The sequence below is a fragment of the Podarcis melisellensis genome (genome assembly GCF_964234715.1).
Source record: "Podarcis melisellensis genome assembly, chromosome: 2".
NCBI lineage: Eukaryota > Metazoa > Chordata > Lepidosauria > Squamata > Lacertidae > Podarcis > Podarcis melisellensis.
The window spans coordinates 108,324,558-108,339,405 of NC_138529.1; the positions used below are offsets into that span (position 1 = coordinate 108,324,558).

General features: G+C 45.7%; 3 protein-coding genes across 3 annotated transcripts in view; all 3 read left to right on the plus strand.

Moving 5' to 3' along the window:
- The window catches only part of LOC309365137 (killer cell lectin-like receptor subfamily B member 1B allele C), a 29,700-nt gene extending 24,102 nt beyond the window's left edge, over positions 1-5,598 (plus strand). Inside the window, exons 5-7 of the mRNA XM_081903320.1 lie at positions 1,078-1,232; positions 3,915-4,018; positions 5,175-5,598. Coding sequence (XP_081759446.1) covers positions 1,078-1,232; positions 3,915-4,018; positions 5,175-5,295 — 380 coding nt within the window. The 3' untranslated portion in view covers positions 5,296-5,598. The remainder of the gene's footprint in view (positions 1-1,077; positions 1,233-3,914; positions 4,019-5,174) is intronic.
- The window catches only part of LOC309365116 (uncharacterized protein), a 152,827-nt gene that overhangs the window by 27,786 nt on the left and 110,193 nt on the right, over positions 1-14,848 (plus strand). The gene's annotated exons all lie outside the window — the stretch shown is intronic.
- LOC309365130 (C-type lectin domain family 2 member H-like) overlaps positions 14,010-14,848 on the plus strand; it is a 63,600-nt gene continuing 62,761 nt past the window's right edge. Inside the window, exon 1 of the mRNA XM_081903302.1 lies at positions 14,010-14,154. The gene's annotated coding sequence lies outside the window, so the exon portion shown is untranslated. The remainder of the gene's footprint in view (positions 14,155-14,848) is intronic.

Genomic DNA, 14,848 nt, shown 5'->3' on the forward strand with positions numbered 1-14,848 from the left:
AGGGCAGCCCCTGCCATTTCCTTCCAGCGGGGAAGACTAGTATTGCGTCCTATTTGTCAAGAGGCAGCTGTAGAGGGGGCATTGAGGTGATGCTGAGGAGCCATGAAATCCAGCCTCCAATGATTGCGCCACAGCCATTGTTGCCACCATGGTGGCAACAGTAGTGGGCGATGTATCCTTGGATGCTGGATCTGCTGCACCTATGGATCCGACCGCCTGAGGCAGTTGCCTCACCTTGCCCCATGGGTGGGCCAGCCCTGAAACACACATGGTACACAATGTAATATTAACACCTTTTCCTGCCCAAAGGATTTATATTCTGCGTTAGACTGAGGGAAAGGGGGGAACCTGGCATTTGTACTAAGAATAAACTTCCTGCAATCTCATTTGATGAGTTTTCAGTTTCTCTGCATTTGTTCTAGAGCAGCTTTCTCAACCTGTGGGTCCCCAGATGTTGTTGGACTACAACTCCCATCACCTCTAGCTAGCAAGGCCAGAGCTCAGGGATGATGGGAGTTGTAGTCCAACAACATCTGGGGACCCACAGGTTGAGAACTGCTGTTCTAGAGTCACAGGCACTATGGGTGCAATCCTAACCCCCTGGTGTTTATAACGGGGAAGGAGAGGTCATTAGACTGGTGCAAAAGGCCTTCTCCACCCATCTGTCCACTGCTGATAGTGTAGCAAATCACAGATATGAAAACGTAGAGAATTGAACTTAACATGGGGAAAATGAGTAACTGAGGGGAGGGAGAATGGAACAACTGCTTATATGTAGCCCTACTCCCAGCCTGAGGTTTGGCTTGCCCTGTGCATATCTTTGGCCACATTCTGTTTGATGAGCTTCAGTTCTTTGAAAATGACAGAACACCACACATTTACTCCTAAAACCACCAAGACTCCTGTTATTCTCCAGCTGATAATCAATAATATGCAAAAAACATTGTTCTGCAAACTGCTGCGAGAAATCTGCTGCAAGAGCGCTTGTGAAGCTGAATGACGAAAGACTAGCCTGAAAAGTACAGATTGTGTGAGGTATAAATCCACATTAAAAACAATGGGAATTTTTCTTCTTAGGGGATGGAAGCTGCCACCTGTGCCCCATGCAGTGGCGTCTGCACAAGAATAAATGCTACTGGTTTTCTAAAACAATTCAGTCCTGGGAGAAGAGCAAGGAAGACTGTATAGATAAGAAGTCTCACCTACTAATAATTGATGATCAAGAAGAAAAGGTACAAAATATTCAATCCAGACAAGGAATTCTTACTCTTTCACACTTTTATCTCTGTTACAGAATGTTTACTCTTTCGCCCTTATTAGTGCGTAAGCCAGCAGTGTGAAGCATCACTGTCAAAATTAGTATACACTACACCGTAGTTTCGAAGGGGCACTGAAGTACGTATGGGGAATGTTCGTGCTTTGAGATCTGTTCATGTGACTGCACGTCATAAGAGGAACCCAGGTGATCAGGCCAAAGGCTCATCTAAGTCTAGCAGTCCGTTCCCACAGTGGCCAACCACATCCTTACAAGGAAGCATGTTGCAGTAATCTAGTCAGGAGGTTATCAACGCATGAACTGCAGGGAACGTAGCTACCTTAGATGGGGTAAGATTCAAAGCATCGCTAAGGAGATCGCTCCATCAGAGCAACCATCTTTGCTTGCCTAATGGAACTATCTTGCCCTCTCCTCCCCCCCCCCCACCCCACGTGCTGTTCTGGGGTTCTCCTGACCTCCAGAGCCAATTTTGGGGAGGAAGCAGGAGTCATTGCACTGACAACTACTAATGCCGTTATTGTGGGAATGTTGAGGAAAGTAGGACAGGATATATTGATTAAATACAGTGGTACCTCAGGTTACAGATGCTTCAGGTTAAAGATGCTTCATGTTACAGACTCCACTAACCCAGAAATAGTGCTTCAGGTTAAGAACTTTGCTTCAGGATGAGAACAGAAATTGTGCTCCGGCGGCGCCGCAGCAGCAGAAGGCCCCATTAGCTAAAGTGGTGCTTCAGGTTAAGAACAGTTTCAGGTTAAGAACGGACCTCCAGAACGAATTAAGTTCTTAACCCGAGGTACCACTATATTATCCCTCCACACTCATGCTAGTGAGCAAGCAACAGAGCACATTTCCTTGCACATTGCTGGAAGCAAGTTGATGGATTCGTTAGAATCATTTAAGTTAAGCGATCCAGTCTGGCTTAACCAGTCTGGAATGTTCCTGGTAAGTTTCCCCTCCTAAAATAATAATAACACAACAGTCTTCTTTAAAAATAAGAGTAAAGTTCACTTACATTCAGTTCATAGTGGTAAATCTGAAGGCAGGCTTTATCTTGTGGTTACAGTTACATTTGGAGAGCAAGGACGTCTGAGCTAGGCCTCAGACTTTCTACCTTGTGGCTTCCATCCTCTGTAAGGATGAGCCATGTAAGAGCCAGAAGAGGAGTCCCAAAGGAGAAAATGGAAAAGGGGAAGATGGTTGTGTGGCTAGACCTTTTTTATGGTCTGCTAGGGTCACGCCCATCTACCTGGTCACACACGGGGGGGGGGGGGGAGGCTCCAGAGCAGGTATGACAGGAAGTTCTCCCTGTCTGGAGCAACGTTCCCCGGTGTGTCCACTCTAGGCAACAGGAAACGTTGCATTTGACTGCTTCAGTGAGGATACATCCTAAAGCTATTTGGTTGAATCTGACCCATTAGCCAAAGCTGATTTACCAGCCAAAGCTGATTAAAAAGCACTCCTTGCCACAGAGGCCACCTGTACCTCAAGTGACAACAGTGGATCAAGATGTAGTCATAGGCGCCGACTCCATGGGGCCTGAGGGGGCCCGAGCCCCCTCAAAAATTCGTTGGGGGGGGCTCCGCCCCCCCAATAATTTAAGAAAATTATTAGTTATATTATGCTTTGTAAAATCACAAAATTATGTTGGTATTTTTTATTTTCCTTGTTTGACGATAGTTACCTTTTAAAATACATTCAGTAATGAGTTAAAACAAAGCCACTCCCGATCTAGAGAGGGGGTGGGGTTGCGGGCTCTCGACCCATCAACAATCTTGCGGGGCTGGCGTCAGCCCCCCACGAGAAGCGGGGATTCCCCCTAGCTCATTAATATTGACCGCCCACGGCGGCAGCCAATCGGCTGCCGCAAAGGGCGGGCCCTCACAGGTTCACTTAAGGCTCACCCCTTTCGTTCCCCCAGCAGCAGCAGTTGGGAGGTCTTGGGGGCCCCCCCAATATTTTTTATAAGTCGGTATGGGCCCCCACCCCCCCCCAATAATTTTTATAAGTCGGCGCCCCTGGATGTAGTACCTCCAAGCTACATACCACTGGTCTATTCCCTGGATCTGAGAACCACTCACCCACAAAGCCTCTGTATTACCAGGGCATAAACTGCAGAGAGGGTATTGGGGGGAAATATCAAGGAGACAGCATCCTTGTCCTCGTATCAACCTGAAAGGGGAAGCCCAAAGAGAAGTTCCCTGTTATGTTTCTTCTTCAGGGCTGCCTCCTCAGCACCAAATTGTAGGCGGCAGACTGCTGGACTAGGCAACCAGCAATTTCTGGCTCCATGACCTAGGATTGCCCACAGCTGCAAAAGAATTTAAATGCTTCTCACTCAAGCAATAGACCTCACTGCAAAAAATAATAATAATATGGGCATGTGAGGGCTTTCGGGACTTGTGAGGGCAGGTGTATGTGCTAAGAACTATTCCCGAGCTCCCCGTCCACCACACAGTAAGATCTTTGCCTGGGGTCCACATCCTGTTGGCCTTTTTCTGGGGGTGCTTTTTCTGGGCGTACCCCTGAACATTTTGTGAATATAAGTTTGGCCTCATTGAGGGGCAGTATGAGAGTATCCCTAAACATTTTTAAAGAAAAAAGCACTGTGTTTATGTAATTAAATCATATTTTATAGGAATTCATCCAGAAAAATGGGAAATTAGTATGGATTGGACTTATCGTGTCATTGCCAGAGAAGAAATGGATCTGGATCAACGGCTCTTTGTTACAGGAGAAATTGTGAGTACTGAAACACCTGTGTAGGAGAAATTGTGCAAATCAATAGTTTTGCATGATGAACTTGCAAGAAAAGCTACGATAAGGAAAACTGTAGACGTTACCATGGCTATATAGTGGTACTTCTGGTTGTGAACGGGGTCTGTTCCGGAGGCCCGTTCACAACATGAAAAGAGCACAACCTGCAGCAGCATGCCTGTGTATGTGCAGGTTGTGATTCACCACTTCTGCACATGCGCATGATGTTATTTTGCGCTTCTGCACATGCGCGAGCAGTGAAACCCAGAAGTAACCCTTTCCGGTACTTCCAGGTCGCCGTGGGACATAACCTGAAAGAACGTAACATGAAGCAGATGTAACACATAAATCATATAGCAAAGGGTCTTATAGCACCAGAAAGACTAAGAGCCCAGTCCAAAATTGCCTCCTGATACATCAGCCCTGTTGAATTCAGTGGGGTTACCTTGTTCAACACTTCATTCCTTTTCATTTTCTTATATTCCTGTTCCATCTTTCTTCCACCATGGAAGATGCCATTCCTCCATCACATGGGGTTCCCAGGCAGTCATTCGTCCAGGTATTGACCAGACCTTGACCTGCCTAGCTTCAGCAAGACCTTCAGGGCATACTGAGGAATTTCAATGTACAGTGGTACCTCAGGTTACATACACTTCAGGTTACAGACTCCACTAACACAGAAATAGTACCTTGGGTTAAGAACTTTGCTTCAGGATGAGAACAGAAATCGTGCTCCGGTGGCACAGCGGCAGCGGGGGACCCCATTAGCTAAAGTGGTGCTTCAGGTTAAGAACAGCTTCAGGTTAAGTACGGACCTCCAGAATGAATTACGTACGTAACCAGAGGTGCCACTGTACAGTCATACCTCAGGTTACAGCCGCTTCAGGTTGCGTTTTTTTGGGTTGAGCACCGCCGAAACCTGGAAGTACCGGAACGGGTTACTTCCAGGTTTCGGTGGTGGCGCATGCGCAGAAGTGCTAAGCCGCGCTTTGCACATGCACAGAAGTGCCAAATCACAACCCATGCATGTGCAGACGTGCAGATCCGGGTTGCAAATGTGCATCCTGCATGGATCATGTTCGCAACCCGAGTGTCCACTGTATACATACACTGACTGCTGTTTCATTCCTTCTCGCTACAGATTTCCAGCAATGCAGCCTGAGGAAGGCAGCTGTGGTGCCCTTCAAGACAATGAAATCTATTCTGAGCTGTGTAGCACACAGCTTCACTGGATGTGTCAGAAGGAATCTGTTCTCCTTTGAGTATCTTCATGTGTCCCCATTCGGAATCAGCTACACGCTCTCCTTTAGACATCTTGTTCTCTGTCCTAAAAAAACCCTCAAGGACCTTCTTGGTGGCTGCTCCCAGACTTTGGAACTCCCTCCCTAGAGAAGCCAGAGTGGCTCCGGCCGTGTTGTCCTCCCGCTGGCAGGTGAAGACTTTTTTGTTCCAACAGGCTCTGGAGAACTGACTGCTTCTAACGAAAGGGCGGGTGCCATGCCGTTTTTATTGTGATATTTTGTATGGTTTTAATATATTAAATATATGTATATATGTAACTTTAATTCTGTTAGGGTTAGGGTTAATTCTGTTAGGGTTAGGGTGTGTGTTTGTTTATTTTAAATTGTTGTTTTTCTTATTTGTTTTTAGCTGTTCTTCTTTTTCTCTGTAAGCCATCTCGAGTCACTTTCAGGGGAAAAGGCAAGGAATGAATGAATGAATGAATGAATAAAAATAATACAGTCGTACCAGTGTGGTGTAGTGGTTAAGAGCAGGGGACTCATAATCTGGTGAACCGGGTTCGCTTCCCCGCTCCTCCACATGCAGCTGCTGGGTGACCTTGGGCCAGTCACACTTCTCTGAAGTCTCTCAGCCCCACTCACCTCACAGAGTGTTTGTTGTGGGAGAGGAAGGGAAAGGAGAATGTTAGCCACTTTGAGACTCCTTAGGGTAGTGATAAAGCGGGATATAAAATCCAAACTCTTCTTCTTCTTCTTCTACCTCTGCTTACATATCCCTCTGGATATGTAAACTTCAGTTTGTGAACGCGGCATACCTGGAAGTGTATACTTCTGGGTATCGCCACGTGCACATGCGCAGAAGCAGCGCCTCTGCCTACGGACTTTTTGGGTTGTGAAAGGACCGCCAGAACAAATGAGATTCGTATCCGGCAGGTCCACTGTATTATAACAACATAAAATAGCCTTCACATGGCAATGACAGCACCACCGTACAGGAGACGAGCAATGTTTCCTCTTCTTGTTCATCTCTCTTTGTGGTCTCAGCATCTTATGGATGTGAATCCTCATTACAGTGGCAAAATGATGAGAAAAACTGGGCTTGGTGGATATTCATCAAGAGTTCTTAGATAGGAGTACTGTGTCTTTTGGAACAGAGTTGGTGACTTTTTGCGCACTGAGGAATAAGATAACCACCCTAAACACTGATACCTAAATTAGGCTATGCTGCTATGACATCCTGGTTGAAAAGGACCAATGCTTTTTTTTCTAGAAAAATAGGTGCTGGTTATCACCATGAAGTTGTTACAGTAAGTGTCACACTTTTAAACCAAAATAAAAAGAGGTGCCGGTATTGCGTGCCCTTGAGTACCCCATTAAAAAAAAGCACTGAAAATGATTGTTTTGTTTCTGGTAGGAAACTGACAGGCACTTTCCTACGTTCATTCTAAATGCTCATACATTGTTTTAAACACTCTCCAAGTGTCACCCCCTGCTCATTCTGCTCAAACCTCTGCCATTGTTTAAAATTGCCACTTTCCCCACTCAGTTTCCCCACATCCCAGCAGTACTTGAACCATAGCTGTCAAGTGTCCCTTATTTGAAGGAACAGTCCCATATTCCAGCGCCATGTCCCGCTGCTGTCCCTTATTGATGGATGTCCCTTAAATGTCCCTTAAATGATGAGTGAAAGATACTGTATTGGCCTGAATATAAGCCACGCCCAAATATAAGCCACACCCTTAAAATTCTGCAGGCACTCACACCCATTCTGTTTTACCGTATGTCTGTTTCAGCCGCGATATCGTAAAAGTCAATTTTTGTAAGGACGCAAATTTAAGCCACATAGCTGTCAAGTGTCCCTTATTTGAAGGAACAGTCCCATATTCCAGCGCCATGTCCCGCTGCTGTCCCTTATTGATGGATTTCCCTTAAATGTCCCTTAAATGATGTCCCTCAAATTTCAAAGGAAGCAGCTCCTCTCCCTCCCTCCCTGCCGGCCAGGGAGGAGGGAGGCTCCAACTGTGTTGCTTGGCTGTGTTGCTCACCCAATATGAAGTCTAAGAACGACTGGGGGGGTGGAGCTTGCATGCCTTGTGTGTGGCTAGTTAATGCAAGCTGAGGAGGTTTTTGAATGCTGGACGCCATTTTGTTGCACGTGCTGCTGCAAACTTTGCAGTGCAAAGCCAGGCCGGGGAGCCATCTTACGTTGAGGCTGCATAGGCCTTGTGGTGCATGTGATTCAGATTCTATTCAGTTGAACCTCTGATTATAAAGTTGGTTGGACAGTGTTCTCAAAGCTACCAGCATGAGTTTGACCAGACTGCAGGAGGACAGGAAGACTGGAGTGCCTGGAACAGGTGAGGCTGCAGGTCCCTTATTTTCAAGGCTGCTGATCCCTTATTTTCAAGGCTGCTGGTCCCTTATTTTCAAATCTGTAAGTTGACAGCTATGACTTGAACCTCTTGTTTAAAACCGCTGGTGTTGTGCAGCCCACCTTCTCTTTTGCTCCCCTCCCCCACCCTGAGTTCATGCAAATCCAGGATCACGGCAAAGCTTTACAAATCCTGCAATGCATGATGACGGCCTTACATTTTTATGTATATAGGAAGAGAGATGTGTGCAGCAGCCATAGGAGTAGGAGTTATAAGAATGTTGTCATGCTGCAATTCGTATGGCCACCAGCAGGTGGCCATGCAAATTGCAGCATAGCAACAGAACAGTAGACAGCTGACCGAGGCAGACAGATAGAGTAAGCACTCTTATTAAATAAAAAAAATAATAATAAATAAATAAATAAAATAAAAATGAAATACAAAATAAAATAAAATAATAATGCTCACCCAAGACTACCACCAGAATGACAGTCACAAAGTCTGCTACTCAGGGGGTACTCTCATGTCATCAGGGAACCTAGGAAGTATATGTGAAAGAGTGAAAGATACTGTATTGGCCTGAATATAAGCCACGCCCAAATATAAGCCACACCCTTAAAATTCTGCAGGCACTCACACCCATTCTGTTTTACCGTATGTCTGTTTCAGCCGCGATATCGTAAAAGTCAATTTTTGTAAGGACGCAAATTTAAGCCACACTTTAACTTTTCAAGGTCAGAATTTGGAAAAAGAACAAGTGAGGCTTATATTCAGGCCAGTATGGCAATTTGTGAACTTGAATGGCATGAGTTAGGGATGGAGGAGAAATGTGATTCCGTTCATACTGAAAAGTGAACCTGTCAAATTTGCACAACAGGAGAACCAAAACACAGCTATCCTTCAAATTTCGTACTGCTCTGAATTTTGCGTAAGCGGCAGGCCATGTCAGAACTAATCAGGTTTCACTTGTTGATTTATTGTTCAGACCAAGCAATGGAGGGAAAGAGATTCTTTTACGTAACTTGGTAACTCTATGGAGGGTTATATGAAAGTACAGTGGTACCTCTGGTTACATACTTAATTCGTTCCGGAGGTCTGTTCATAACCTGAAACTGTTCTTAACCTGAGGTACCACTTTAACTAATGGGGCCTCCTGCTGCCACCACACCACCAGAGCACAATTTCTGAAAGTTCTTAACCTGAGGTGCTATTTCTGGGTTAGAGGTGTCTGTAACCTGAAGCGTATGTAACCTGAAGCGTATGTAACCCGAGGTACCACTGTAACCTTAAATGTCTATCGCGGTGGCTAATAGGCAGCCAGATCCCTTAGCATAGGTGCGGTTTGGGCCTCGTAAATTAGATAACATCACCTATCTCTCTTTCGTTATAGTAAGTGCCCTCATAAGTTATCCAAACCTGGATTTGACTGTAAATTTGCAATATAGATGACTTGTAGTGGCACATAAGACACCCACTAAACCATTAAATACTGGGAGGAGGATGTAGAAAACTAGTGGACTGGTTAAATAAATTTGGGCTGCAATTTTATGCCTAAGTGGGAGTAAGCACCACTGAACAAAGTAGTACTTACATCTGAGTAAATATCCAAAGGAGAAGTATATGGAAGCAACTAACTGATAGGAAGCTGCCTTATCTCATTCCAGACTATTGCTCCAGCTAGCTCAATATTGTCTGCAGCTTTCAAAATGTAGACAGAGGTTTTTCCTTACCCTATCTGTAGATACTGCAGATTTATTTATTTATCTCCTACATTTATAGTTTGCCTTTTCTCGAGGAGCTCAGGGTTTCCCCCTCTGTTTTAACCCTTACAACAACAATGTGAGGTAGGTTAGGCTGAGAGGGAGCGGTTGGCTCAAGGTCACTGGATTTGAACTCTGGTCTCACTGGTCCCTTCATGAAGCAAGTGTATTTTACGAAGTCTTCAAGCTCTTGCAAAAAAAAGTTTTCATTTAGTCCTCAGTGCAAATTATTTTAACACAGGAAGTATGTTGTTTCCCACGTCTGTGATCTTCAGTGCTTCGTATGCTGCTGGTGAAAAAAATATGAGTTTGGCCTAGATTCCACAATTCCCAGAGATGGGACTTTAGTCTGTGTTTCCCATCATGGTGGTTCCTTGGGGACAGCCTGATCATGAGGCAGAGCAGGAAAATGGATTCGCGTAGGTGTGGGAAGAAGCAAATCAGCACCACCAACCAATCTTGCCTTTGCATTGTTTTATTATTGGATCAGCTCACTTATTGACGTATTGGTTGCATGTTTTTGCTGGCTGAATCACTTACTCTGTGAGGCAAGTCAATACACACACCCCTCAACCTCAGATCAGAGCGGGATTCTCCCAATACTTCCCTCGCCCTAACCAATTGGATGCTCCACTGGGCAGCTCCGCCCCCTTCCTGTTAAATCAGTGACAGGCTAAGTCCCTCCCTTCGCTGCTTTACATATTTAAAGGGATAGAGTCCTACTACCGCCCCTCTCTCTTCCTCCGGCCCTCCCAGGACAGAGCTGGCTGGCCACCTCGGTGCCTCGCTCGCCCCCGCCCTGAACTTGAGCAGAGCCAGCAGTAGCGGAAAAGCCTGTGGTGCTCCAACAGGCTCTTCCCCGGACTCCTAATTTCGGCACCCGACTCTCAGCCAGGCGCCCCTGAGACCCTGGCGCCCTGGCTCCCCACACCAGTAACGCTTATGGTTAAGACGGCCGTGATCCTGAGAGTACCTAAGAGCCTAGCTTAGCTTCACTGTCACATCATGCCAACGTCAGCAGACCTACCAGCATGGGAGGACTGATGCATTTCTCTGTTAGCGTTGCAAGGAGATGGCAACGAATGCTGGGGCTCCCTGCAGAAAGTGATGAGCTAGGTTTTACTTTGCTCCTCCTTGGCTCAAGTTCCAGCCATCACTTTTCACCTTTTCGTGCCTTCTGAGGGTTTGGGCTTTGCAAGACAAAGTCTGGAGAAGATTAGGCAATGCAATTTGAGAAATGAACGTTTTGCAAGATGGTGGGTTTGCCAATAGGTTTCCTCATAGAGCGTGTTGACATTTAACGTAGTTCTTCTTCTCTGAGTTCAGTGAGGAAAGAGAACCAGTGAGTGTGTTCACTGGGCTTGCTGAACTGGAGTCACCTTGGCTCAGTCCAAAGGTAGTATAAGTAGCACTTACTCTGTTGAAATAAGAGGGAGATGGAGCCAACATTTGTGAGGAGGGAGGCCTGAGAATTTCAGTGGGAGAGGAAATTACCAGTCATGTTCACTTATTTGTCCTACGCCCGGAACAGAAATAAATCCAGGAAATATAGCTGGTGTTCACTGGTGTTGCTTTCAGACTGCAAGCTTGTTTACTCCTGCTCCTGAGGGTAGGACTCGAACCAATGGCCTTAAGGGAAAAGAAAGGAGATTCTGACTAAACATCAGAAAACTTTCTGACAATAAGAGCTGTTCAAAAGTGGAGAGTGTTGACATTTAGCATAGTTCTTCATCTCTGAGTTCAATGAGGGAAGAGAACCAGTGAGTGTGTTCATTGGGCTTGCTGAACTGGAGTCAGTTTGGTTCAGTCCAAAGGTAGTATAAATAGCACTTACTCCTTTGAGATAAGGAGAGGGAGCAACAAGTGGCCAACATTTGTGAGGAGGGAGGCCTGAGAATTTCAGTGGGAGAGGAAATTACCAGTCATGGTCACTTATTCGTCCTACGCCCAGAAATAAATAACAGAAATAAATCCAGGAAATATAGCTGGTGTTCGCTGGTGTTGCTTTTAGACTGCAAGCTTGTTTACTCCTGCTCCTGAGGGCAGGACTCAAACCAGATGTAGGAGTGCAAATATCCAGGGTGTGGGGTCAGGTGGGATTACTATGAGGAATTATTAGGAAAATATGCATCAAACCATTGTATCCGCTGTGAAAGCATGGTGTGGACTGGGTTTAATTCACTGGCAATAATTTCTGATCAAATCCCACAACCCTCTGCATCTCTGGCCATTTTCTCTACTGTCCATTTCTCTCTGCTTGACAAGTCACGTACACAGCCCAGTGCCAGCTGCTTCGCCAGGCATGCATCCTGGGCTGTGAAAGATAGTGGGCAGTTTCTTTGATGTAGCTTTTCTGATATATTAATTTTAGGTTGTTAATCTTAGGGCCAGGAAACAGATCTCACAGGAAGGTGATAATGATCGCTGTCCTCCTGGCCATCCTTCTTATCAGGTATATTGCTTGTTTATGACCTCAGGGGTTGCCAAATGCACTGCTTTGTAGTTCTGTTTTATTTACCCCAGAATGTATGCGTGCTTAATTAGTTTTCGTAGTTTAACTTTGTCCCCAAGTGGGGTTTCTTGAAATGCTCAGAAGAAATTTGATTGGTTCTTACAAACACTCTGTAAAAAGTTCTTTTGTGAATAAAACGACCTGGGCCAGAGGGTGGAGGGACAGATTATTATACGCACCCTTCCCAGAGTCTTGCTGGTTCAAGCCTCTGTGTGTATTTTCATTATCAGATCCTTCCATTGCTTTGTGAACGCCACACCAATGGCTCCAAGTGACAAGAAAGGAGATTCTGACTAAACATCAGGAATAACTTTCTGACAATAAGAGCTGTTCAAAAGTAGAACGAACTCCCTCGGGAGGTTGTGGACTCTCCTTCCTTGGAGGTATTTAAGCAGAGCTTGGATGACCATCTGCCATGGATGCTTTAGTTGAGATTCCTGCATTGCAGGGGGTTGGACTAGATGACCCTCGAGGTCCCTTCCAACTCTACAATTGTATGATTCTATGATATCCTCCCTTCCTCCCAAAAAGCAATTAAACGGGGGGGGGGAGGACACACACATATTTAAAGCCTTCTTTAAAAGCGTGTTAAAAGTAATTCCAGTGCGGACTGGGAAAGCTCTATCTTTAAAGACTTGTTGAAAGAGGCAGGTCTTCAGTAGGAGCCAAAAAGACAATAGAGGAAGCACCTGTCAAATACTCAGAGAGTGAGGGGGTTCCAAAAAGGTAGCTGTCACAATACTAAAGACCCGATTCCTACATTGTGCAGAACGGACTTCCTAATAAGATGATATCAGCCGGAGGCCCATGCCTAAAGAGCACAGCGATCAATTGGATATATAAGGGGAGAGATGATCTTTCAGGTATCCTGATCCAATAATAATAATAATAATAATAATTTATTATTTATGCCCCACCCATCTGGCTGAGTTTCCCCAGCCACTCTGGGCGGCTCCCAATCAAATGTTAAAAACAGTACAGCATTAATATTAAAAACTTCCCTGAACAGGGCTGCCTTCAGATGTCTTTTGTAAACAGGATAGCTGCTTATTTCCTTCACATCTGAAGGGAGGGTGTTCCACAGGGTGGGTGCCACTACTAAGAAGACCCTCTGCCTGGTCCCTGTTACCTCACTTCTCGCAGTGAGGGAACTGCCAGAAGGCCCTCGGACCTGGACCTTGGTGTCCAGGCTGGATGATGGGGGTGGAGACGCTCCTTCGGGTATATTGGGCCAAGGCCGTTTAGGGAGCCAATGCAGATCTCTCAGGACCGGTGTTATGTGGTCCCGGCGGCCAGTCTCAGTGACCAGTCTAGCTGCTGCATTCTGGATTAATTGCAGTTTCTGGGTATCCTTCAGAGGTAGCCCCACGTAGAGCGCATTGCAGTAGTCCAAGCGGGAGATAACTAGAGCATGCACCACTCTGACAGTCCGCGGGCAGGTAGGGTCTTAGCCTGCATACCAGGTGGAGCTGGTAGACAGCCGCCCTGGACACAGAATTGACCTGCGCCTCCATGGACAGCTGAGAGTCCAAAATGACTCCCAGGCTACGCACCTGGTCCTTCAGGGGCACAGTTACCCCATTCAGGACCAGAGAGTCCCCCACACCCGCCCGCCCCCTGTCTCCCAAAAACAGTACTTTTTTGAATGCCTTGTCAGGATTCAACCTCAATTTGTTAGCTGCCATCCATCCTCCAACCGCCTCCAGACACTCACACAGGACCGTCACCTCCTTCACTTCCCAAGCTGTGCAGGTCTTCATACACCAAACTTCTTAGCCTGCTAGCGAATTGTCAGCTTGTTGTGTATTCCTTTCACAATACTGCAGACCTCCCACTAGATGGCAGCTGTTGGTAGTTTTTCTGTTGATACTTTTTCTGTCTCCAAACTTCCAAGCAGATCCTCAGGTGATCTCATTATTCTGAGAAATCATGCCATTGCATTCCTTTCTTAGATACTGGGCATCAAATTGAGTGCAGCAGTCCGTTTGCGAAGCTGGTGAAGGTGAGGGTTGTGCTCCTTCTTTGTTCTTCTGAATTCCCTCTAAGGATAACTCTTGGTTTCAAAAGAGGAAGAGACTTTTTTCTACTGCGTGATTTTTGCAATGCTTACAAGACTCCTCCTGATGGATTCTGAACGGCAAGCGGCCTGCTCCCTTGAGGGGAATAGAGCTTTGCTTTGTAAAAGGGGAACTGTCACCTAAACCTTTGGTGAGGCGTTGGGACAGAGTCCAACCAGGTAAGGGAGCAAATGGAAACTTTTATTATAACCTCACAATTCTCCCTGGATAGGACCTAGCACTGAGTCTTCCGTGTGTTTTGCTGTTATTGTTAAAATTCAAAAGGAAGCCTGGCTATTAGAGATTAATGCACCTCCTGTCCTATCATGGCAGGTGTGTCCCATTCTGAAAAACAAAAACTATTTTAGCAGGTTTGAAAAGGTGCTGTAGTAAAGGATACATCTGCAAAGCTACTTTTCTATTATATTCATTTGCATTGCATTTCCTTCTTTCCTCATATGCCTTTTTTGTTTTCCTGATCATTGTCCGATATGAAACTCAATGATCCCAGGCAGTGCTTTTTTTCCTATAAAACATTTTTTTTTAGGGATACTCCCATTTTCCTACTCATATTGAAATACTGCCCCTCAATGAGGCCACACTTAGACTCACAAAATGTTTAGGGGTATGCGTCCCCTTGCGTCCCTCCAGGGAAAAAAACACTGATCCCAGGGCATTGTTCCCTGAAATTGTGTGATGCCTGGTTGCTCTGATACAATACAATAAAAAGGAGTTGAAACAATGAGCAAAGAGTTACGCCTTTGATTGCCTTTCCACATTTGTTTCGTTTTCTAGTTGTCAACATGCTGGCCCTGTTTGATTTTCTGCCAAACCCTCAAGGCGCCACTGATGGGAACGATACTTTCGATTCTT